Below are 27151 nucleotides of genomic sequence, written 5' to 3' on the forward strand. Positions count from 1 at the left end.
ACTTCAGACAGGCGGACCCAGGCCCACCCCACCCCCCACCTGTTACACTTGTGGTGGTAAATGTGAGCCCTCCAAACCCACCAGAAACCCACCGCACCCTATGGTAGTGGTGTACAGTTGTGGGTAGTGGGTTTTGGGGGCTCAGCACACACGGTAAGGGAGCTATGCACCTGGGAGCAATTTCTGAAGTCCACTGCAGTGACCCTAGGGTGCCCGGCTGGTGTCCTGGCATGTCAGAGGGACCAGTGCACTACGAATGCTGGCTCCTCCCATGACCAAAGGGCTTGGATTTGGTCGTTTCTGAGATGGGCGTCCTCAGTTTCCATTATCACCGAAAATCAGAATCGACCAAGTCTAACGACGACCATCTCAAAGGTCAGTGGTGTGCTGGAGCAGGCTCGCACGGGCTCGCGAGAGCCGTTTGTTAAGTTTTGAAGAATTTTGGGAGCCGGTTGTTAACGTAGGCCCTCCATGGCTAATTTAACCACTGGCTCCCAAAATGTGCGCTCAGGCCCCCACCTCAATTCTCTTTTACTTTGCTGGTGGGAATGCTGAGCTTCGCCAGCCAAGTGAATAGACTGCTGCTGCTCCCTGCTCCTTATTTCCAGCTCTGAGCAGCAGGCTGGGACTTCTCCTGCATGTGCAAGAAGTCCCAGCTTGCTGCTCAAAGCCAGAAACAAGCAGTGGGGTGTGGTGGCAGTCCATAGCATGCCTATATGAGGTGGAGAGAGAGGGGCATGCGTTGTCCCCCCAGTCCACCCATGCCCCCCCCCCAAATTGCAGGGCTAGCTATGCGCAGAGAGAGAGAAAGAGCCTGTTGTTAAAAATTTACCAGCACACCCCTGTCTAAGGTCGACCTAAATTTCCAAGTTTGGGCGTCCCCGACCATATGATCGAAATGAAAGATAGACGTCCATCTTTTTTCGATAATAAGGGTTTCCCCGCCCCTTCTCGGGGACGTCCTGCGAGGATGTCCTCAGAAAAACTTGGCCGTCCCTTTTGATTATGCCCCTCAAAGTCTTTTAAAGAAAGCAATAAAGTTATAGCCTCAGCATAAGGGTATTCCCAAATCTTTAAGCTTTTGACTAAAAGTTGCCATAACAATACTCAGGGCCGCCGAGAGACTGAGCCAGGTCCAGGGCAGAATCGTCATCGATGCCGCCTTCGCCGCCAACCCCCACCCCCCAAAATAAATCGTCATCGCCACCACCTCCCTCCCGCCTGCCCGAAGTACCTTGGCTGGCCCTGCCACCTGCAGGCAGCACGGTTCCTTCCTCTGCCCAGCATTGCCTGCCCCTGTGGCTGCTTTCCTCAGGTTGCACATGCTCAGTCTCAAAACTGAGCATGTGCGGCCTGAAGACTGGCAATGCAAGGGGGGGGGGGCGCCGCCGGGCTTTTTTCTCTCCTGCTCCTGTCGGGACGCGATCACCCAGGTCCCATCAGGAGCAGGAAAGAGAGAGAGACCCCTGCACCAGGCCCCCCCTGGAGGCCCAGGCCCGGGGAATTTTGCCCCCCTTCCCCCCCTCTCGGCGGCTATCACAATACTGAAAAGGATTGGGGAGAGTGGAGAACCCTTGGGGATTGCACATTTCATTTGCTATGACTCCGAGAGCTCATCTGCCCATTTTACTCTACAAGATCTTTTACAAAGGACCCCCCCCCCCCCCACTAAACTAGGAAAATGATCTTCCTGAAATTCCAATAGTGCTCAATAAGTGAAACAGAAGATCATGATCAATTAGATCAAAAGCCACGGACAAGTCAAACTACAGTAATATAACTTGATGGCCCTGTGCCAGCTTTTATCTCAGATAATAGTATTCCTAAAAGGGTTTCAGTACTGAAACCTTTCTGAAAAGCAGACAGTATTTCAGAGAATATTATGGGTCTCTAAATAATTAATCAATCGACTAGCATTCTCATCTCATGGATTCAAGCAAATCACCTACGCTTACTCTGTAGAGAAATCCTGTGCATGACTAGGGCAATTTTGAAAGTTAAATCAATTGAAAATTCTTTGATTAGACTGTACCAATTCTGGTCCCCATCTACAAAATTGCCTTGATAACAGCAGTTAGCTGACACACTGGGACTTATAACCCCACCCACCCCAGGGTTTTCCACTCATTTATAGACAAACCAAACCTCATTACCTTACTCAATCATACAAAGGCAGTCTTGCAGACTGTTAACCCAACATAGTACATCTGTTCATACCCATTTCAACCAATCAGGATGACTTTTATTCTCTGCAATAATTGTGGTGCTTTAGTTTCAAGGCCAATCATCTGGAGACTTAAAGCTTGTCCTATCTGTCTTCAGCTATCTAGTTTTCAATAAGAGCTCAGTAAAGTAATGCAAGAATTGGATACAATTAAAGCAGCTTCTAGGACTGCACAGAAAAATAGCTTCTCACCACTCCCTCAAAGAATAAAACCACATAAGAACAGATGGTTCACAGTAGGCTCAGGCAGACTTTGTCAGGTGACACAGAAGCATCCACCCGCACAAGTGTTGCCACTAAAGAATTCTTTTGCTCCATTACAGCACTGTAATGCTCCCGAAAACAGAACTGAGGCAGAGGAAAAAGCAATAGAGTTGGAACAAAAAGACATGAAGGTACCCAAAGTGAAAAGACACCCCCAAATCACTAATGTTGAAACACATACCAAGAAATATAGATGGAAAGCGATGGCCACAAATGCTCATAGTCTAAGCAATAAAGTTCATGACCTTCAAGCCCTGATGTTGGAGGCAGACTTAGATGTTGTTGCAATCACAGAGACATGGCTCAACGGTTCCCACGAATGAGATACAAGCATACCAGGCTATAATCTATTTAGGAAGGATAGAGAGGGTCGTAAAGGTGGAGGAGTAGCTCTGTATGTGAGGAATGATATCATGGCGACTGAAATGACAGGGACCTGGGGAAAAGAAGAAGCGATATGGATCACCTTAAAAAGAGAGGATAGAACCTCGGTCCAAGTGGGTGTTGTCTACAGACCCCCGACACAATTAGAGGAACTAGATAAAGATCTGATCGCGGATATTCAAAAATTAGGAAAGAAAAAAGAGGTTCTGTTGATGGGAGATTTCAATCTGCCGGATGTAGATTGGAAGGTTCCGTCTGCCAAATTGGAAAGAAGTAGAGAGATCGTGGATGCTTTCCAAAGTGCTCTGCTCAGACAGATGGTGACGGAACCCATGAGGGAGGGAGCGATGCTGGATCTGGTGCTCACAAATGGGGATAGTGTGTCAAATGTCCGAGTGGGTGCACATCTGGGAAGCAGTGACCATCAAACGGTTTGGTTTGATATAACAGCTGAAGTGGAGGGCAGCCACTCTAAACTCAAAGTCCTGGATTTCAAGCGTGCTGACTTTAGTAAAATGGGGGAATACCTGAGGAAGGAGATGATGGGCTGGGAGGACGTACATGAAGTGGAAGGGCAGCGTTCCAGGCTGAAAGAAGTAATAAATAGGGCCACAGACCTTTATGTAAGGAGAGTAAATAAAAGCAAGAGAAAAAGGAAACCGATATGGTTCTCCAAGCAAGTGGCTGAGAAAATAAAGACTAAAGAGTTAGCATTCCAGAAATATAGAAAATCTCAAGAACAGGAATATGGGGAGGAATACCGGATGAAACTGAAAGAAGCCAAGAGAGAGGTACGTCTGGCGAAGGCGCAAGCGGAAGAACAAATGGCTAGAAATGTAAGGAGGGGCGACAAAAATGTCTTCAGATATATTAGTGAAAGAAGAAGGACTAAAAAGGGAATTGTGAGACTAAAAGATACAGCGAACCGCTATGCAGATAATGATGAAGAAAAAGCCAATTTGCTAAATAGATACTTTTGTTCGGTTTTCACTGAAGAAAATCCTGGAGAAGGACCGTGAGGGACTGGCAAAAGTACACCTGAGAATGGCATGGATAGAGCACCGTTCATGGAAGAGAGTGTGTATCAACAACTTGGAAAGCTAAAGGTGGACAAAGCCATGGGACCGGACGGGATCCACCCCAGAATATTGAGGGAGCTCAGAGAGATTCTGGCGGGTCCTCTTAAAGATTTGTTTAATAAATCCTTGGAGACGGGAGAGGTTCCGAGGGACTGGAGAACGGCGGAGGTGGTCCCTCTTCACAAAAGTGGTGATAGGGAAGAAGCTGGAAACTACAGGCTGGTAAGCCTCACTTCGGTTATTGGAAAAGTAATGGAAGCCATGCTGAAGGAAAGGATAGTGAATTTCCTAGAAGCCAATAAGTTGCAAGATCCGAGACAACATGGTTTTACCAGAGGGAAATCGTGCCAAACAAATCTCATTGAATTCTTTGATTGGGTAACTGGAGAATTGAATTATCGACGTGCTATAGACGTAATCTACTTAGATTTTAGCAAAGCTTTTGACACGGTTCCCCACAGGAGGCTCTTAAATAAACTAGATGGGCTGAAGATAGGTCCCGAAGTGGTGAACTGGATTAGGAACTGGTTGACGGACAGACGACAGAGGGTGGTGGTAAATGGAGTTCGCTCGGAGGAGGGAAAGGTGAGTAGTGGAGTGCCTCAGGGATCGGTGCTGGGGCCGATTCTGTTCAATATATTTGTGAGTGACATTGCCGAAGGGTTAGAAGGTAAAGTTTGCCTATTTGCGGATGATACTAAGATTTGCAACAGAGTGGACACCCGGGAGTGGAAAGCATGAAAAGGGATCTGAGGAAGCTAGAAGAATGGTCTAAGGTTTAGCAATTAAAATTCAATGCGAAGAAATGCAAAGTGATGCATTCAGGGAGTAGAAACCCACGAGAGACTTATGTGTTAGGCAGGGAGAGTCTGATAGGTACTGAGGGGGAGAGGGATCTTGGGGTGATAGTATCCGAGGATCTGAAGGCGACGAAACAGTGTGACAAGGCGGTGGCTGTAGCGAGAAGGTTGCTAGGCTGTATAGAGAGAGGTGTGATCATCAGAAGAAAGGAAGTGTTGATGCCCCTGTACAAGTCGTTGGTGAGGCCCCACCTGGAGTATTGTGTTCAGTTTTGGAGGCTGTACCTTGCGAAGGATGTTAAAAAAATGGAAGCGGTGCAAAGAAAAGCTACGAGAATGGTATGGGAATTGCGCTCCAAGACGTATGAGCAGAGACTTGCTGACCTGAACATGTATACCCTGGAGGAAAGGAGGAACAGGGGTGATATGATACAGACGTTCAAATACTTGAAAGGTATTAATCCGCAAACGAATCTTTTCCAGAGATGGGAAGGCGGTTTTCCAGAGATGGGAAGGCGGTAGAATGAGAGGACATGAAATGAGATTGAAGGGGGGCAGACTCAAAAAAGATGTCAGGAAGTATTTTTTCACAGAGAGGGTGGTGGATGCTTGGAATGCCCTCCCGCGGGAGGTGGTGGAGATGAAAACGGTAACGGAATTCAAACATGCGTGGGATGTGCATAAAGGAATCCTGTGCAGTAGGAATGGATCCTCAGAAGCTTAGCCAAAATTGGGTGGCGGAGCAGGTGGGGGAAGAGAGGTTGGTAGTTGGGAGGCGAGGATAGTGGAGGGCAGACTTATACGGTCTGTGCCAGAGCCGGAGATGGGAGGCGGCACTGGTGGTTGGGAGGCGGGAAATACTGCTGGGCAGACTTGTACGGTCTGTGCCCTGAAAAAGGCAGGTACAAATCAAGGTAAGGTATACACATATGAGTTTATCTTGTTGGGCAGACTGGATGGACCATGCAGGTCTTTTTCTGCAGTCATCTACTATGTTACTGCACATGGAGAGAATGACTGCTCTACAATCGGGACAGAATGCCATTATGAGATTTTTAGAAATCTGGGACTCTTTTTTAGGTACTCTAACCTCACAACTCTGTAGTCTTCTTAATGGGTTGCAAGTTTAAATAGAATGGAGAGAGGGAAGGGAGGGAGGGAGGGTGGAGCATTAGGTTGGGGTGGGGGAAGAGGTATATGCTAAAATATAAAAAGAAATAAGTTTTGCTGTTCTACAATGATTGCTATTGATGCTAGTCTTTATTTTGGAGCACTGTGCTATTATGTGAATGTTTTGTGGCATCATATTATTTGCTAATGAAGATGGTCTACCATAAAACTGTTCCAGTTATCCCTATATCATGCAGATGCTGCAGCAATAATGAATAGTTCAGAGTGAAATGTAGACATTAAAGCCAAAAGATTACCATGACTGTAGCAACAGGTTTTTCAAGATGGAAGATAAGTTATTACATAAAAGATTAGCAACATCTCAATCAAATAATGACCAAAAGTGAAATCTTAGCTGTTAGTTATCCAAAGAATGGTGCAGACTAAGAAAGTCACATAACTGTGTCAAACAACCCACTGAAGCAAATTTGTTAGGAATAAAAGTCCTGAGATTGGGTGATAGGAGTTAGGCAGAATAGCCTTATGGCAGTGTGGATAGCGGACAGGTCTGGGCCCTGAATAAACCACAGCTACACAGAGGGTTAAAAGTAAAACAAGGCACTTTATTGATGTACAGGGAAAGGGTAGCCTGTTCCTTTCACAGGTGAGGAGAAATAAACAAGCAAAAAGTCAGTCTTTGTTCTCAGAAATTCTCCCCGTGGCCTGCTCCTGTAAATTCATAGCACGTACTAGTCCATCTCTCAAAACAGACAACATAAATAGCCAATCTATGGCCTGGAGTACCAGTCCTTCAGTATTTGAACAATTGGGCCTAACTTAGCGCTGAAGTCCAAAGTTTGCACTTTTCAGCAGGATTCCAAGCACGGCCACTTTAGCCACCTAAGGGGCCCTGGGAAAACTTTAGAGGGGATGGTCTCTCTGCCCTTGGTCCAGTGTGCTCTTCCCCATTGTCTAGTTTCACAGCTTCATTAGCCCCCTGCCAGCCAAGCCCGTTGAAAACAAAAAGTGGCTTAAAAATGCAGAGCCACTGTCTATGCCACACCCTTGGATCTTCTGGTTCTGCCCCTCAGAAAGAGGAAGTCCACATTAGAAGGGGTGGGATTGGCAGAACCATCAGCTGTGCAGCCTAGGCAGCAGCTCCACACCTTTATACTGCTTTTTTCTTTCTTTTTTTAACTTATTTTGTATATCAGTAAACCAAAATCAAACACATACGGACGATTACATCTAAACACAATACATCAAAATACAATCCAAAGATGAAAGATCCATTTATATCTTATCCCTCCCTTCCATCACCCCTGCCCCTTCACCTATAAACAAAATGAAATTATACAGCAACATCTACTTCTAGATATCTCTGCAGAGACCATATTTTAACAAATCGTTGGCTTTTGTCAAGTCTAAATGCTGTAAATTTTTCTAGTACAAACAAATGCTTCAATCATGGTTTCCATGAATCCAGCGAAGGCATTATATTAGCAGTGCTTTTTTGTGCCGGTACGCAATGGTACGGCGTACCGGCACCTGTTTTTGTCCCCCCCACCCCCCCCCGCGACACTCCGGGCGAGTCCTGCACTTAGTTTTTTTTTTTTAAGACTCAGAACGCGCGAACGATGCAGCCGGCAGCGATTGAAAGAGGATGTCTGGGCTGGTGTCTGCGTCGGAGCTTCCCTCACCCTCTGCGAGTCCCGCGAAACAGGAAGTTGTAACAACGAAGGCGGGACTCGCAGAGGGTGAGGGAAGCTCCGACGCAGACGCCAGCCCAGACAGCCTCTTTCAATCGCTGCCGGCTGCATCGTTCGCACGTTCTGAGTCTTAAAAAAAAAAAACTAAGTGCAGGACTCGCCCGGAGTGTCGCGGGGGGGGGGGGGGGGGAAGGATTGGGGACAGAAAGAGGGAAACCAACAGAGGGAAGGATTGGGGAAAGAGGGAAACCAACAAAGGGAAGGATTGGGGAGAGAGAGAAAGAGGGAAACCAACAGAGGGAAGGATTGGGGAGAGAGGGAACCCAACAGAGGGAAGGATTGGGGAGAGAGGGAAACCAACAGAGGGAAGGATGGGGAGAGAGAGGGAAAAACAGATGGAAGGATTGGGGAGAGGGGAAAACAGATGGAAGGATGGGGAGAGAGGGGAAAAACAGATGGAAGGATGGGGAGAGAGAGGGAAAACACAGATGGAAGGATGGGGAGAGAGAGGGAAAACACAGATGGAAGGATGGGGAGAGAGAGGGAAAACACAGATGGAAGGATTGGGGAGAGAGGGAAAAACAGATGGAAGGATGGGGAGAGAGAGAGGGAAAACGGAAGGATGGGGAGAGAAAGAGGGAAGACGCTGGATGGAAGAATGCAGAAAGAAATAGGGGAGACACTGGAAGGATGGGGAGAGAAAGCAGAGCTGCTGGATGGAAAAGGGGAATAGAGAAAGACTGGAGAATAAGAGGAAGGGGCATGGGGAGAACAAGGGTGAGGAAAAGATGTAAAGCCACAGGTAGATGAAGGAAATTAAAGAATGGATAGTAAGAATGAATTAAATCTGGACAGAGAGAGAGCCTGAAAAATATTGAAGAAAGCAAAGAAAAAGGAGACAAAAATGACAAATGGCACAGAAGAGTTAAGCGAAAACAAAGGAAAGCAGAATCACAGACTGGGACCAATATGGAAAGAAAAACAGTCACCAGACAACAAAGGTAGAAAAAAATCATTTTATTTTCATTTTAGTGTTTGTAATATGTCCAATTTGAGAATTTACATTGGCTGTCTTATTTTGCACTGGGTAGACTGGAGCTGTAAGAGCTTACAGAGATTATTTATCATGAAAAAAAATCACGTTATTTTTTTCTCCTATAGTACTATAATATTTTCAATGATGTCTGTTTATATGCGCCATGGCTGGTATAGGGGGTGTGGTTAATGTGGGTGTGGCTATCATAGGGGTGGAGCCATATGTGGTGACCCCGCCCATAATGAGTACCGGCACCTTTTTTTCTACAAAAAAAGCACTGTATATTAGTTTACCACAGTGCTACTAATTCACCTCGAGCAGCAAGGAAGAAGTATGACAAAAGAGAATTGTGTGATATATTCAAACCAGAAAGTCCCACACCCAAAAGGCAAAGCTTGAGTGAGTAGTTCCAAGATCCTCCCACTAAAGTTTGGGTCTCCTGCCTGATCAAATCTCAAAAGGGGTGTATCCCTGGGCACATCCACCACATATGAAGGTAGGTAATTTGCCCCCAAGATCTCCAGCATAGCACACTATGGGGCACATTTTCAAAACAGAAAAACGTCCAAAAAGTGGCATAGATCAGCATTTGGACTTTTTTCTCATAAAAATGTCCAAACTAGTTTTTTTCAAAATCAATTTTTAGATGTTTTTCTATGAAGTCCGTCAGAAGTGCGTTCAAATCACAAGGAGGCGTGTCAGGGCAATGTTATGGGCGGGATCTGGGCATTCCTAACACTTGGACATTTGTGTGCCATAATGGAACAAAACAAAAACATCCAGGACTATAAGTTGGATGTTTTGGTCTAGACCTGTTTTAATAACAAATAAACTACAGCAACAATAGGGTGTGGAATTACAAAATCATTAGATATGAAAATTAACTAAAGCAACATTTTTATAAAAAAGGAAGGAAAAGCCTCCAAGAGCTCAAAATCAACAGATTTAAAGAGCTGAAAGGATCCAAAAGATCTCCTCTTCATCACTGGCAAAAACCTTCTAGAATTTTTTTTTACTTTTTCTTTTTTCAGTTTTTAACATTTATATCAGTATACTACAGCCCTTGCTGTTTTCAACATTCAGTACTAATGATGTGAGTATAAAGAAGCACTTATCTCAAGAGAACTCGTATAAAGTGCAGGGTAAGAAACAAGCCACATTCTTCAAGCTTTCCACATGCCCCCGGGCCAACGATTGCCAGTGTTTTGCTTAGCTGCTTTAAGGACCCAGATGGCAGGGTATCTTTTTGTAGACAATACTCCTGATTCTTCTCAACTGCCACGATCTCTTGAGATAAATGCTTCTTTATACTCACATCATTAGTACTGAATGTTGAAAACATCAAGCACTGTAGAATACTGATGTTAAAAATTTTAAAAAGAAAATGTTTTTCTGGAAGGTTTTTGCCAGTGATGAAGAGGAGATCTTTTGGATCATTTCAGCTCTATAAATCTGTTGATTTTGAGCTCTTTGAGGCTTTTCCTTCCTTTTTTTTAAATAAAAATGTTGTTTTTTTTAATAAAAATTTTGGTTTAGTTATTTTTCATAGAGTGGATTACCTTGTGTTTATTTATTAGTAACAAATATGCCACAAAAAAGTGCCCTAAATGACCGGATGACCACTGGCGGGAATCAGGATTGACCTCTCCTACCCCAAAATGTGATTAAAAACATTACTAACCAGCCCTCTAAGCTGAATGCAGGTCCCTAGAATACTCTAGTGGTGGGTGCAGTGCACTGCAGACAGGTGAACTCAGGCCCATACTTCCCCCTACCTGTTACATTTGTGGTGGAAACTGTGAGCCCTCTAAAACTCATCAGAAACCCACTGAACCCACATAGAGGGGCCCCCTTCACCTATAAGGGCTATTATAGTGGTGTACAGTTGGGGGTAGTAGGTTTTGGGTGGGCTCAGCAGACAAGATAAGGGAGCAATGGTGAGATGTGTACCTGGGAGCATTTATCTGAAGTCCACTACAGTGCCCTCTAGAGTGGCCCATTGCTCTCCTAGGATGTCTGTGTGGCCAGTCTACTAAGAAAACTGGCTCCTCCTACATCTCAGTGGCTTAATTTTCTGTGTTTTTCACTTGGACGTTTTTTTTTAATGGACCAAAAAGATAAACATACATAGCACATAAACATCTAGCAAATCGCCATTAAACAAAACAAATAGACACTTTTCTGTTTTGAAAAATGGCTATATTCCCCACTTGAATTTTGGACGTTTTGGACTTAGACGTCATATCGAAAATGCCCCTCCACAACTATCAGTCATAGCATGAATGCGCTGAGGTGTCATATACCAGCGCAATAAAACATTATATCTGTGTACCTTCAATTTGACAGCTGATGACATCTTAAAATTGAAACTAAATATTTCTTCCCATTGAGCCTTAGTTCAATCTACATTTAAGTCTTTCTCATAAATATTCATATATCCCAACTTTTTAAAGGAGGTGTTCTGCAGGGTGATGTATGGTGCAAAGATCAAGCCCTTTGCACCTTGATGGTTTCAATACGATGCCAGCCCTTATTCATCATAAGTTTCCACTTAGTATGAAGTAAGCCATACCTCATTGTGGATACTGATAGAAATCCATTTTATCTAGCCAAAATTCATCTTTCAACTGGACAAAGGATTTCAGAATACCATCCTGCTATAGCTGATAGACAACCCCAACTCCTTAGCTTTCCAAAGTTTGAGACATATATGGTAAGCAGTAGGTGTAGTGTTTAAGTTCGCTGCCAAAGGTGTCACCCAAGATTTATAATGTTTTCCTCATAAACCTGTAACAAAAGAGTGCCATATTTGTAAAACATTTCTTATATGTGGATTGCGAATCCCTGCCACCTCTTTCTTTGTATTATAAACCCTTGGTAAAGCATATAATTTCACTGCCCCACTATGGTGTTGTTCTATCTGCACATAAGATTTGTAACAAGCATCTGATCTCCAGTCCCACAATTGTCTAACCTGTGCTGCTCTATAATGTGTGCAAACTAGGGACCCCTAGCCCTCCTAACTCCCTTCTCCCACATTAAAAGTGACTTCTGCAGAAAAGTGTCCCACAACAAGTACGGTCCAAAACAACTTGAGTATGAACTCAGCTCTTCAACCCCTCCCACCTCCCCTACCAGCCCTCCCCATACTCCCTCCTACTACAGCAACATCATATTTCCTCTCAGCAGTGCTGTGCTGGTAAATGTTTAACAACAGGCTCTCTCCCCGGTCCCCCTCTATGCCCCCCCCAAATTGCAGAGCTGACTATAGCCGGGAGAGAGCCTGGGGGGGGGGGGGGAGGGGTGGCAATGCATTAGCCAGGAAAAAAAATTAAATGATCCCAGGTTCCAATCTAATTCATGTCTAATGTGGGATAAAATGCCATAAATAAGTAAATAAATATAAACTTTTAATGTTGAGCACCTGATTCTCAAAGTGAACATACTCCAAACACTATAATGAAAATAAAATGATTTTTTTTCTACCTTTGTTGTCTGGTGACTGTTTTTCTGATCAAGCTGGCCCAGTATCCGATTCTGCTGCTATCTGTCCTCTTAACTCCGTTTCCAGGGCTTCCTTACCATTTATTTCTTTCCATTTCTCCTTTCTTCTTCATTTCGGGTCCTCAGCTTCTGCCTATTTTCTTCATCCATGTGCAGTTTTTCTCCTCTCTTCCTTTTCCCTCATCTCATCTCCTTCCTCACTCTTCTCTTCTCTCCCCTCCATCCATGTCCAGCATTTCTCTCTCCCCTCCTCTCCCCTGCCCTCCATCCACCCATGTGCAGTGACCCTCCTGTCCCCTGCCCTGCATGCACCTATACCCAGCGATCCTCCTGTCCCCTGCCCTGCATGCACCCATGTCCAGCAGTGACCCTCCTCTCCCCTGCCCTCCATCCACCCATGTCCAGTGACCCTCCTGTCCCCTGCCCTGCATGCACCTATACCCAGTGATCCTCCTGTCCCCTGCCCTGCATGCACCCATGTCCAGCAGTGACCCTCCTCTCCCCTGCCCTCCATCCACCAATGCCCAGGGACTCCCTTCTCTTCCCTGCCACCCCTCCCGCATTGTTCATTGGCGACTTCTCCTCCCTCCCTCCGGATCCATCTCTCACCGACCTGACTCTTCTAATTCTTCGGCGGGGCAGGCAGTCTTGCCTGCCCGCTACCAGCGCTGACTCTCCCCTGCCGGTTCGCGCTTCAAAATGGCCGCCGAGACTTCAGTAGAAGTCTCGTGAGGCCGCCTCTGGAAGTCTCGGCAGCCATTTTTAAAGCGCAAACCGGCAGGGGAGTGTCAGCACTGGTAGCGGGCAGGCAAGACTGCCTGCCCCGCCGAAGAATTAGAAGTCAGGTGAGGGACCGGATCGGGGCGGGCGGGAGGGAGGAGAGCCGGCTCGCAGTGGGAAACAACCGGCTCGCAAGTCAGTACAAAATGTAACAACTGGCTCTTGCGAGCCGGTGCGAGCCGGCTCCAGCACACCACTGCCTCTCAGTCATCTCTTCTCCGAGCTGAAGAGACCTAGCCGCTTTAGCCTTTCCTCATAGGGAAGTCGTCCCATCTCCCTTTATCATTTTTGTCACCCTTCTCTGTATGTTTTCTAATTCTGTTATATCTTTTTTGAGATATGGTGACCACAATTGCACACAGTATTCGACGTGCAGTCGCACCATGGAGTGATACAAAGGCAAATTCCTAACATTCTATTTGCTTTATTAGCTGCTATCGCACACTGAGCAGAGGATTTCAATGTATCGTCAACGACGACACCTAGATCCTTTTCCTGGTCGGTGATTCCTAATGTGGAACCTTGCCTCACGTAGCTATAGTTCAGGTTCCTCTTTCCCACGTGCATCACTTTGCACTTCCTCACATTAAACATCATCTGCCAATTGGATGCTCAGTCACTGTAAAGGATTTTAAAAATTGCTTTTCAACTCTGAGTGACTGACAGTGCACTCTCTCATTTAAATGATTGTTTACTCTGTTTGTGTGAAAATAATTTGGAATGTGTAAGAAGATAAGACATAGCTCTAATTAATTTGGAATGTGAAGGCGGAGGTGGAACCTGTTTCGAGTTCAGACTGGCCACCTGACCACATTCCCACATTATGGCTTGTTTACCTAAATAGAGAAATTCTCAAGCAAATTCTGTAATTTGCCTTAGCTCTGAACATGAGTTCTAAGCCAGAGGCGTAGCCAGTTTCTGATCTCAGGGGGAGCAGACTTTTATAAAATAGGCACCGGTTGGTATCAGCTAGACAGCAGTGTCTATGTTGTTGCTCAGGTGCTATGGCGGGCAATGATTAATACAGGTTGTCTCTGTTGCGTCCTGCCTACAAGGAAACAGTAAGTTACATCAGGAGGCAGGACGCAGAAGAGGTCCCTGGACTGGCCAGAGCAGGCAACCTGTCTTCTTAACTACAAAGTAAAAATATTCAGGAATAGCATACACATTCCTTCCACTGCTAGACACCTTGTTTAAATCAGATGGGCTTCGTGTGGTGACTGGCAAGGGGGTACTCCAGGACTGCCCTAGAACACAAAACTTACCACACCGTAACAGCCCTAACCCACCTATCAGAAGACAGTGCTATATATATTACACTGGACTGTGGAACACCAATATACCTACTATTGGGAAACTGGAACAAAGTGAACTGTTACACATTCCTACACAGACACTACATGCTAGCAGAATCTTTCACCTCAGTCACACATGCAGAACATGGACAGATTCTCATCTACATAAACATAAGATTAGCCATACTGGGTCAGACCAATGGTCCATCTAGCCAAGTATCCTGTTTCCAACAGTGGCCAACCCAGGTCACAAGAACCTGGCAGAAACCCAAATTGTGACAACATTCCATTCTACCAATTTAATACAGAATAGGGAGCCACTCACAAAAAAACCCCCAACAACAACAGAATTGAAATAGAGACACCCCCCCCCCCCCCCCACACACACACACAAACACACTCTCTGTCCAAGGAAGCCAGACTCTATAAATAGTGCAATACTGGTAAAAAAAGAGACAGCAATGCATTTTCTCCTGTACATTTTACAAAGCAGGTACATCTCAGTCCTTACAAAGTATTAAATTAAATTTTCTACATTTGTTGTCTCTTTGAACATGGACATCCCTTCCCTTTCTGAAATCGGAGTTGGATATCTATATTTCGGCCTCTCCCTAGTCCCACCCAAAACACATCCAGACTGTGCCCCCTTGCCATATGGACGTACTACAGTTTTAGACGTCCATATTCTGGCTTTATAAAATTGGGATTTGTACGTTCATGTAATACGGGCATCTAAATGATGGTTTTCAGATGTCCAATACAAGAACAGAGCTTCTAAAATAGCTACCATAGCTACCTATATGTCCTCATAAAATAGGCTTAAAAGAAGGCACCTACTTGGCTTTCTGACTTAGGCTACCTGTTATAAAATGACCTACCTTCTACAGCCATATCTTTAAATAAAGGTGCATTCTTTTCAATCAAAACATCAGGTTTACCTTGACCTATGTAAAACAGCAAATGATAAGAGAAGGAAATTTCTGGTGTAACTTTCCAGGTTTATTCAAGTGGGGGCTGATTTGTTGCCCCTTAAATTTCCTGGAAAGTGTATTGTTAAGTTCTAGGTTGTCTGATTTGCTATTTTGATCCTGAATACCTGGAATTTTTTTTAAAGATCACACAACCCATTCAATTGTTGATGGTACATCCTTGAAATGGAAATTGTTTGGAATAGCATGTTTATAGTACCATGTCAGTTTTTACCTGGGAATTAGAGTACAGGTGGTTAAGGGACTCTACAGAGACTAATAATGTATAGAATACAAGTTAATGAGTATAAATTAAGGGTTAGGGTGGTTAAAATAGACCTTATCAAACAGCAGTTTACATTAGTAGATAATCCATCTAACAGGTTATATCAAACAGGAAAAAATCTCAAATGTTCCGCCTGGGAAGCAACAAGTCCTACACTTGAATTTTAACTGTATTGATTTGCTCTTGACCTTCAAAAATATAAAATTATTACTACCCAGATAGAATTCCAGAGGCATGTTGTACTACCAGATCTACTTTCATGGGACCTGATAGAATCTCAATAGCAATGTGTCTGTGCCAAGTTCTTTGGATGGGTTCAGAAATTCAGAACTATGAGGCAGGAGCAACTTTAATGCCAATTCAATGCTAGTTAAGACTTTACAGCTTGGTGGATTTCTTAATTTATATTATTCACGAGTTCAAGACCCATAATTGTCTACTACCACTTGATCTCTAATTTGCCACTCCTAAGCCAAGAAACAGAATGCAACATTATGGGAGTAATTCTATATGGAGCTATCTAGTTTTGACAAGAAGAAGGTGTGTTAAGTACCAGCATTCTAGTCATTTACATGCATATGTGAATGCATATATATGTAAATGAGCAGTTTATGGTTAAGTGATATTCTGTAAGTATACATCTAGATGCAATGGAACATACTTAGTGAATGGATGTTCATATTTCATTTATTTATTTATTAGGGTTTATTTACCACCTTTTTAAAGGAATTCATTTAAGGCAGTGTACAGTAGGAATAAATCAAACATAAGCAATAAACAATTACAGCAGAAAAATATTCAAATAATAAGACAAAGTATGGCATAATATACTACTTACAAAGTCAACACAATACATAATAAAACATTTTAATAGGCACTGTAGGGTATAACCAAAGATGGAACATATAAAGAGGAGATAGAAGATAAGGGACTAATTTAAAGAAAGTTGCACATGAGATCAGAGAGGTGATTAAATATTATCTCAGCTAGGGTAGGAAAGGATAAACATGTCCTGCTGCAGCATGTGCAACCTGTGTCACTCCTTATGTGTGTGAGACTAAGAAGTTAGTTACTTCTTCTATTAAAGGCCTGGTTGAAGAGCCAAGCTTTCACCTGCTTCCCGAAGTAGAGATAGTATTGTGTTAAGTGGAGCCTTTCAGGGAGTCCCTTTCAGAGTGTGGAGGTTACTCCGGAGAAGGCTCGTTTAAAGGTATCACATCGTGTAATGACTCTTGGAGAGGGTATAGTTAGGGATACTCCTGGGAGGACCTTAGTGCCCTTGGAGATGTGTAGAGGGTGATCCTGTTCTTCAGGTACTCATGGCCATTTCCTTTAAGGGCCTTGAAGATCAGGTAGAGATTTTAAATTTATCCCTGTACTGTACTAGTAGCCAGTGAACCTTTTGCAAAAATGGTGTGATGTGGTGGAAAAGTCCATAGTCTGTTATTGGGATGGACATGGGGGAAGTCAGTGCTTTCCCTGGGATTGGTAGCATGGAATGTTGCTACTATTTGGGTTTGTGCCAGGTACTTGTGATTCTTATGTTCTTATTATAAAATCTGGTACTCTACATGTAGTATTTTGCAGACAAAGTGTGATCTTTGGCTTGTGTAAGGGTTCAGACCTTAAACATAGGAATGGTTAGGCCACTAATGCTGGTATTCTGTACATCAAGACATTTCCAAAACAAGTAGAGCCACACCTAATACAAAAAACGTCATACCTAACTATCCTTCTGTGGGTACATTCTGTATGCTACATAAAATCCATAAATCTGAAACCCTGGCAGACCAATTATATTTGGTATTGGCATACTCACAGAGAAAATATCTGAACTTAAAAAAGGGATCCTTAAAAGCCTAGTACACAAGACAAACAGCTTCATACAAGACACCACAGACTTTTTCAACAAGTTTAAAAAATATCAAATAGCTCCAAGAAACAAACTGACAGATGCAGCTACCTCCACAGTTCAAGTATCCACCCTTCACATACAAAAAAGCGAAGTTACTCACTTGTAGCAGGTATTCTCTGAGGACAGCAGGTCACATATTCTCAACATGTGGGTGATGTCAATCGATGGAGCCTCAGTACTGACAGTACTAAGGGCCAGATGCATCAACCAAACGTAAAAAAAATCTAAAACGTTAAAGTCCTTACTGAAGTTGAAAAAACGAAGAATGCACTAAAAAAATAAGTTGCACATGTTCTAAAGTCGAATGCATTAAAGAAGTGTAATCCCCGTCATTAATCTACCCGTAAAGCATGCGCAGAGCAGCCAAGCGTTATGCTGGCTGCTCTGTGCATGCCAAAAAACGTTAAAAAAAAAAAGGTCTTTTACCAACGTCCTTGCCCGCCCACCTGAGGTTGCCGCTGCTCCCTGCTCATCAGGAGCGTCTTTTACTGCCTCGCCCCCCCCCGCCCGCCCGAGGTCGCCACTGCTCCCCGCTCCCCCTGCATCAAAATCACAAGTTAAGGCAGCCCGGCCCCCCCTCCTCCCTCCCTCCCTAGCTCCCACCATCCTCCGCCCCTGTGCCCCGCCCCCGCCGCCCCCCCCTTACGTCAGAGGAGGGCGGGCCCAGGAAGAATGGAGGGACGTCGGAGGAGGCATCACTGATCGCCGATCAGCTGTTCTTGCCCGTGCAGCGCCTTCACACAGAGGTGAGAGGTGCTGCACGAGCCTGGTAAGATGGAGGGGGGGGGCAGAGGAGGGGGGAAGTGGCGGCGACGACCTCAGAGGGAACGGCGGGGGCAGGGCTCGGGGGCGGAGGATGGTTGGAGCTGTCAAGGGAGGGAGGAGGGGGGCCGGGCTACCTCAACTTGTGTTTTTGATGCAGGGGGGAGCGGGGAGCAGCAGCGACCTCGGGCGGGGGGGGGGGGGCAAGGACGTCAGTAAAAGACGCTCCTGGCGAGTGTTTTTACTCTCTCCCAATTTTTTGTTGTTGTTTTTACATTTAAAGATGCTCCTGGCGAGCGTATTTACCCTCTCCCAATTTTTTTTTTGTTTTTACATTTAACAACGCTCCTGATGAGCGTTTTTGTCCCCCCGCGATTTTTTTTTTTTTTTTACGTTTTACTTTTTTAGGCTGGGCAGCCCTAACGAGAGGTACAGACCTCTCGTTAGCTTTCCTGGAGTTTTCCTGCGTTAGGTCAAGTGGAAAACTTTAGTGCATCTCATTCCAATAGGGTTTCTAAACAATTTGCTTATATGCATTCCGTTTTCGTTAGCTGCTGTCGTCTTCGGAAAAAGGCCTTTAATGCATGTCACGGTTTAAAACTTGTTCGTTAAAGGGTTGTAAAAGGGTCGTTAAAGTTTAGTGCATCTGGCCCCTAGAGTTTTATAGCTTTAAGAAGCTTTTAGCAGCATCCCACCACACATGAGTGAGTGCCTACCTGCCCTGCGTGAGCAGGAACAGCAGGATAATATCAAAACAAAAGAATACAACTCCTGGGAGAGGAAGGAGGGGAAGTGAGAATACGTGTCCTACTGTCCTCAGAGAACACCTGCTACAGGGAGTAATTTCAAATTCTCCAAGTACAAGCAGGACATCACTTCCTACACTGTGACAAGTGGCCATTGCTTGTCATTGAAGCAGGGAAAGTCAGAAACTACATGTTCCAGAAGGCAATGGGATCACCAGCTCAGGGAGTAGAGGAGATGAGGAAATCCTAGGGCAGTTCCTCCTTATTAGAAGGGGTTTTAGTAGCCCAATAGACACTATGATAATGGAAAGGAGTGTGTCTGTTTGTGCGTGTGTGCCTTTAAAGGCCAGGGGAGGGGAGCCCAGATTAGACAGTTGGTGAATGTTCCAGCAAGTTGGTCTTCTCAGATCCACCCGACAGTTTAATGCTCCAATCACAAAGGAGAGATGTTAATTCTCCTATAGGATATATAAACTTCCCTAGGCTGAGAGAAAGGGAAAGAGGAGAGGGATGCAAAGAGCTTCTAGCTCTCAGAGAACAAATCAGTTCTCTTGAGGCTAGAGTAGCAGACTTGGAGGAGCTGAGGGAGACAGAGAGGTACATAGAGGAGGTCTACAGGGAGTTGTAGAGAAGTCCCACCTCCAGTCTGGCAGCCCCTGTGTTGCCTTGGAGGAGGGAGATATTGTAAAAGGAGAGTATCACCCTGGTGCAGCAAGAAGTAATTCTGTAGCCAGAACTGGCCCACCAGGAGATGCAAAATCCTCCGCACCGAGGATGCATCTCCAGGAGCAGAAGGGTTAGGACAGCTGTTGTAGTTGGTGATTCAATTATTAGGCATGTAGCTAGCTGGGTGGCTGGTGGACGTGAGGATCGCCTGGTCACCTGCCTGCCTGGTGTGAAGGTAGTAGACCTCATGCGTCACCTAGATAAGATTTTAGATAGTGCTGGGGAGGAACCAGCTGTCTTGGTACATGTGGGTACCAATGACATAGGAAAATGTGGGGGAGAGGTTCTGGAAGCCATATTTGGCCCTTAGGTAGACAGCTCAAATCCAGAATCTCCAGGGTAGCATTTTCCAAACTGCTCCCCATTCCACACACAGGGCCAAGAGATAGGCAGAGCACTGGAGTCTCAATGCGTGGATAAGGCAATGGTGCAGGGAGGAGGGTTTTAGATTTGTAAGGAACTGAGAAGCATTTGGGGGAAGGGGGAGCCTATTCTGGAATGATGGGCTCCACCTTAACCAGGGTGGGACCAGGCTGCTAGCATCGGCTTTAAAAAAGGAGATTGAGCAGCTTTTAAATTAGAATCTGGGGGAAGGCCAACAGTCATTCAAAAGCGCATGATTCAGAACAAGATATCTTTCAAAGATATCACCAAAACAGGGAACACAGGGTATCCTGATAGTGAGGTTGTCATAGAGACCATAGTAGTCCAGGTGTTTTTAAAGAAAAAGCAGAGAAAAGATTGCAAATTAACACTGCCAACTGCTGAGTAAGATTTAAATAGCAACAACAAACATAGTTTGAAATATCTATATGCGAATGTCAGAAGCCTAAGAAATAAGATGGGAGAGTTAGAATGTATTGCACTGAATGAAAAATTAGATATAATAGGTACCTCTGGTGGAAGTAGGATAACCAGTGGAACACTGTCATACCAGGGTACAAATTATATTGTAGTGATAGGGTGGATTGAATTGGTGGAGGGGTAGCATTCTATGTTAAGGAGGGCCTTAAATAGATTGAAAATTCTGAAGGAAACAAAATGCATCTTGGAACCCCTATGGATTGAAGTTCCATATGTAAAGGGGAAAAGGATAGTGATAGGAGTGTACTACCATCCGCCTGGCCAGGATGAACAGACGGATGTAGAAATTTTATCAGAAATTAGGGAGGCTAACAAACTGGGCAACACGATAACAATGGATGATTTCAATTACCCCGATATTGACTGGGTAAATGTAACATCGGGGCATGCTAGGGAGGTAAACTTCCTTGACAAAATCAAGGACTGCTTTATGGAGCAGCTGGTACAGGAGCCGACAAGAGAAGGAAAAATTCTTGACCTAGTGCTTATTGGAGCACATGATCTGGTGTGGGAGGTAATGGTGAGGGGGCCGCTTGATAACAGTGATCATAATAAGATCAGATTTTATATTAGCTTTGGATAAGTATAAACAGGAAATCCAATATGTTAGCGTGTAACTTTCAAAAAGGAGACTATGATAAAATGAAAAGAACAGTGAAAAAAAACTTAGAGGAGCAGCTGCGAAAGTCCAAAATTTACATCAGGTGTTGATGCTGTTCAAAAATACCATCTTGGAAGCCCAGGCCAAATATATTCCATGTATTAAAAAAGGAGGAAGGAAGACCAAATGACAGTCGGCATGGTTAAAATATGAGGTAAAGGAAACTATTAGGGCTAAATAAAAATCCTTCAGAAAATGGAAGAAGAAACTGACTGAAAATAATAAGAAACAGAATAAAGAATGTCAAGTCAAATGAAAAGCGCTAATAAGGAAGGCAAAAGGGGACTTCGAAAAAAAAATTGCACTGGAGGCAAAAACACAGAGAAGCATAATCGAAAGGGATGCCTAAGTTTTGCTGAGGATGTCCTCGCAAAAAGTCACGGTGGAGGGGCGGGGAAACCTATATTATCGAAATAAGATGGACGTCCACCTTTTGTTTCGATAATACGGTTGGGGACGCTCAAATCTTGACATTTAGGTCGTCCTTAGAGATGGTCGTCCCTAGACTTGGTCGTTTCTGATTTTCGGTGATAATGGAAACCAAGGACGCCTATCTCAGAAATGACCAATGCAAGCCCTTTGGTCATGGGTAGAGCCAGCATTCGTAGTGCACTGGTCTCCATGACACCAACGAGGCACCCTAGGGGGCACTGCAGTGGACTTCAGAAATTGCTCCCAGGTACACAGCTCCTTGACCTTGTGTGCTGAGCCCCCCAACCCCCCCCCCCCCAACAAACCCCACTACCCACAACTGTACACCACTATCATAGCTTTACAGGTGAAGGGGGCACCTTGATGTGGGTACAGTGGGTTTCTGGTGGGTTTTGGAGGGTTCACATTTACCACCACAAGTGTAACAGGTAGAGGGAGGATGGGCCTGGGTCTGCCTGCCTGAAGTGCACTGCACCCACTAAAACTGCTCCAGGGACCTGCATACTGCTGTGATGGACCTGAGTATGACATTTGAGGCTGGCATAAAATATTTATAAAGATGTATTTTGAGGGTGGGAGGGGGTTAGTGACCACTGGGGGAGTAAGGGGAGGTGATCCCTGATTCCCTTCAGTGGTCATCTGGTCAGTTCAGGCACCTTTTTGTGGCTTGGTTGTAAGAAAAACATGACCAGGTAAAGTCGTCCAAGTGCTCATCAGGGACACCCTTTTTTTTCCATTATGGGTTGAGGACGCCCATGTGTTATGCACGCCCAAGTCCCGTCTTTGTTATACCTCCAACACGCCCCTGTGAACTTTGGTTGTCCCTGCGACGGAAATCAGTTGGGGACACCCAAAATCGGCTTTCCATTAAGCCGATTTGGGCAACCCTATGAAAAGGACGCCCATCTTCTGATTTGTGTCGAAAGATGGGCGTCCTTCTCTTTTGAAAATGAGCCTGACAATCAAATGTTTTCTTAGGATTATTAGAAGCAAGAAGCCGGCAAAAGAATCAGTTGGACCCTTAGATGACCGAGGGGTAAAAAGGGGAATTCAGGGAAACAAAGCCATAGCACAGAGATTAAATGAATTCTTTGCTTTGGTTCTCTAAAAGTGTACAATTAAAAAATTGTGTCCCTTTTTTGAGGCCCCTGGTGCTGTATTTTTTATTCAAAGCTGACGAGTCAGAAAAACTGAATTAAATCTCTATAAACCTGGATTTTATTTTCTTCACCTGAATGGACAGTAAAGGGGAGACCTTCCAACCTTGAAGCCTTGCTTATTCCATTTTTTTCCTAGGCTTAGGCCTGGGGAGGAGTTGGCTCACTGACTCCATTTAGGTGTGTTGGGACTGTCAGCTGGACAGGTGGTTTCCTCTGCCTATTGTAGGTAGGACTCCTTTTCCAATTACCTTAGACCTCTTTGAGGAGGTGCTTGTCATAACATACAGGAAGGCCTAGCTACCAGGCTCACCAAAAACAACAACCGAAAGACAATAGGGGCTTGCAACAGCAAAGCCCACCAGAACCAATTAACCTGAAACTATATATAGTGCTGTTGTGAGGGTCTAGCCTTGTGTGTTGCCTTCAGTTCTGGTCGCTGTATCTGAAAAACAATGTAGCGGATTAGAAAATGTTCAAAGAATAGTGACCAAAATGATAAAGTGGATGGAACTCCTCTCATGTGAGGAAAGGCTAAAGAGGTTAGGGCTCTTCAGCTTCGAAAAGTGACAGATGGGGGGAGATATAATTGAGGTCTACAAAATCCTAAGTGGTGTAGAACGAGTAAAAGTAAATTGATTTTTTACTACTTCCAAAAGTACAAAGACTACGGGACACTCAAGGAAGTTACTTGAAAATACTTTAAAACAAATAGGAGGAAATATTTTTTCATTCAACGAATAGTTAAGCTCTGGAACTCTTTGCCAGAGGATGTGGTAACAGCGGTTAGCGTATCTGGGTTTAATAAAAGGTTTGGACAAGTTCCTGGAGGAGAAGCCCATAGTCTGTTATTGATATGGACATGGAGGAAGCCACTGCTTGCCCTAGGATTGGTAGCAGGAATGTTACTACTATTTGGGTTTTTGCCAAGTACTTGTGACCTGGATTGGCCACTGTTGGAAAGAGGATACTGGGCTAGATGACCATTGGTCTGACCCAGTATGACTATTCTTATATTCTTACAAAAAAAAGAAATCTATAAATTCTACGAAATTATAGCATAAGGTAAAAAAGTAGTCCACAATACGCAGGGATCCAAAAAACACAAATCAGAAAAAGCTGATTCAACATAAAGAAGTACAAAAAAGAAGAGTAGAGAAATATTCTCCACATTTACTATTACCTCCTGAATCTCACACCTGAGCAACACTCAAGGAACCCTGGGAATTAAAGTACTTACGCAACTGAATTGGATCAAAGAAATATGTTTTCTATTTAAAATAAAGACCACATTTGCAAGAAAACTGAAGTTGGAAGTGGCACCCAGTGCTATTGCCTCTTGACATAAAGCAAGAATTTTTTTCCTCCTTTTCTGTGTCCAGCAGCACATGTCTAGAAAGATTTGAATCTTTCCCCCAAGAAAATTAACCAAAGCCTTTTAAAGGTATAATTATAATAAAGCATCTCTGTTCTGAAGGAAAGCAAACGATACTAACATTGTAGTTCTAAAAGTAACTCCTTCATGAGGTCTTTCTAACATAGATGAGACATCCAAGCTATCCAGAGATACATTCAATAAACCATGTTGACTTGTCTTCCACTGTCAAACTTTCTTTAGAAATACATGCAAATCATGTGGACAAGCTTATCAAAGACCACACAAGAAAGTAAATATCCATATCCTACCTTGAAACTGGGTAAACTTGATGGTTCCCATCCTCTCCCCATTTCTGAACATGACTTGGCCCTGAAACATAAATAAATAGAACAACAAAACACAGTGAAATTCAAACCTTCTGTTCAAACATTTCTGTTAATTAGCATGACTGTAAACTGAAGGAAAGATTACTTAATACTACAAAAACAACAAACACCAGGACAGTCAACAAATCATGAATGTTTCTGAAAAAAGAACTGTTTGGAAATGTGCTGGTTTCCAATATTATGTTTGTGAAAATACAGTGCAGGGGTATTCTAATGACCAGAGAAACATAGAAAATAACGTCAGATAAACACTACATAGCCTAAACCAGTCTGCTCATCTATACCATCTACTACTCTCTGCTATCCCTTCCTCTCGCTTAGAGATCCTACATGCTTCTCTCATGCTTTCTTGAATTAGAGCTTAGAGCTCTAGAGCTTGTCCTTACAGCTTGTCCTATCTGTCTCCAAATATCAGCCTTGAAAGAAGAGATCAACAAACTCAAGAAGGAATTAACTACAATTAAAGAAGCGTGCAGGATTACTCATTTCCCAGCTAATTTACCACCAACACTGCCTCAGAGAATGAAACATCAGAGGAATAGATGGGTCACAGTAGGCTCTGGTAGACTAAGATCCGTGACACAGAAACACTCACCCTTCCAAGCTTCGCCCCTGTCAAATTATTTTGCAGCATTGCAGCAAAAAAAGAAGTACTGTGGTGGAACCAGAGACAATGAAAATAGAAGAACCCCAGAAACATCCCCCAACTAATGACAGAATTGTGAAAAGCAGAAAATTATTACTGCTCGGAGACTCCATTATCAGAGGCATTAACTTAGGAGCACAGTTTAGGGGTTCCAACGTAGTGAAATGTCTTCCAGGATCTTCAGCTACAAGATGTACAGACCAAATATTGAAAGTGATCCGAGAAGAGAGCAAGGCTTCTAATGCTGATGTTGTAATTCACCTAGGGACAAATGATCTGGCCAACAATAGCAAGTTTACAGCACAGAGAGCGTTCCAGAAGTTTGGGGAGGGACTAAAATCTTTGGTTCGGACTGTGGCTTTTTCTGAAGTAATTCCTACATTGGGGAGGGGAGAGGAAAGACTACGCAAAACAGAGGAATTCAGTAAGTGGCTTGAGTCTTGGTGTAAAGAAGGTTTTAGATACATAGGAGAATGGGGTAATACATGGAAAAATAACAGGCTGTACTGTAATGATGGGCTACATCTTTCTGTGCTGGGAAAAAGGATCCTTGGGGAGAAATTCAGACAGTATGTTTCTAGACATTTAAACTAGAGGGTGGGGGTGACAAAAGGAAACAGGGGATTTCGGAAAGTCACCCCCAGAATAAACATGATGGCAGAGGGAAAGGTCATGTAAATATAAAAAACCACCCAAACTCACTAAGCACATGGAAAGCTATGTGCACAAATGCTCGTAGTCTAAGTAAAAAGGTTCAAGACTTGCAAGCCCCGATGTTTGAAGAAAACTTGGATATTGTTGCTATTACGGAGACGTAGTTCAACAATTCTCATGAATGGGATGTGACCGTACCGGGCTATAATCTTTTTAGGAAGGATAGAGAGGGCCGAAGTGGTGGAGGAGTTACTCTGTATGTGAGAGAGAATATCAGAGTGGCTGAAATGCGGGGAACCTGGGGAAAAGAAGAAGCTTTATGGATTGTCCTGGAAAGAGAAAACAGAGCCTGTATCCACACGGGAATTATCTACAGACCTCCTGCGCAAACGGAGAAGTTAGACAAGGATCTGATAGAAGATATTCAAAAGATTGGTATGAAACGGGAGGTGCTACTGTTGAGAGATTTCAACTTGTCTGACATGGATTGGAACGTCCCGTCTGCGGAATTGGAAAGAAGTAAGGAGATAGTGGATGCCTGTCAAAGTGCCTTGCTCAGACAAATGGTGACGGAACCCACGAGGGAAGGGTCGATACTGGATCTAGTGCTCACTAATGGAGGTAGTGTTTCCAATATCTGGGTGGGTGCCCACCTATGTAATAGTGATCATCACACTGTATGGTTTGATATAAGGGCGAAGGCGGAGTGCGGACGCACAAAACTCAAAGTACTGGATTTCAGACATACTGATTTTTATAAAATGGGGGAATACCTGAAGAAGGAGCTGTTGGCGTGGGAAGGTGTAGGAGAAGTGGAAAAACAGTGGTCCAAGCTAAAGGCTGCTATAAATATGGCGACTGATCTTTTTGTGAGGAAAGTAAACAAAAAGAAGAGAAGCAGGAAGCCTATATGGTTCTCCAAACAAGTAGCTGAAAAAATAAGAGCAAAAGAGGCTTTGTTCAAGAAATATAAAAGAACTCAATGAGAGGATCACGGAAAAGATTATCGGATTAAACTGAAAGAAGCGAAGAGGGAAATACGGCTAGCGAAAGCGCGAGCGGAAGAAAAAATGGCTAAAGATGTAAAGAGAGGTGACAAGACTTTTTTCAGATATATTGGAGAAAAGAGAAGAGATAGGAATGGAATTGAGAGACTGAAAGATAATGAGAATGGCTATGTGGAGAGTGATGAAGATAAAGCGAACGTGCTAAACAATTATTTCTCTTCGGTGTTCATGGAGGAAAATCATGGAGAAGGACTGCGGTTGGCTGCCGAGGGAATGTCTGGGAATGAAGTGGATACTGTGCCATTTACGGAAGAAAGAGTTTATAAACAGCTGGAGAATCTGAAGGTGAACAAAGCTATGGGGCCGGATGGGATACAT

At 44.0% G+C, this 27151-nt stretch overlaps 1 protein-coding gene across 1 annotated transcript in view; it reads right to left on the reverse strand.

The window, feature by feature from the left end:
- Nucleotides 1-27151, reverse strand: part of GABBR2 (gamma-aminobutyric acid type B receptor subunit 2) — a 1273589-nt gene that overhangs the window by 362654 nt on the left and 883784 nt on the right. The window contains exon 8 of the mRNA XM_030209562.1: nucleotides 24389-24449. Within this exon, the coding sequence (XP_030065422.1) occupies nucleotides 24389-24449 (61 nt within the window). The remainder of the gene's footprint in view (nucleotides 1-24388; nucleotides 24450-27151) is intronic.

This window comes from Microcaecilia unicolor, chromosome 1 (assembly GCF_901765095.1).
Source record: "Microcaecilia unicolor chromosome 1, aMicUni1.1, whole genome shotgun sequence".
Lineage (NCBI taxonomy): Eukaryota > Metazoa > Chordata > Amphibia > Gymnophiona > Siphonopidae > Microcaecilia > Microcaecilia unicolor.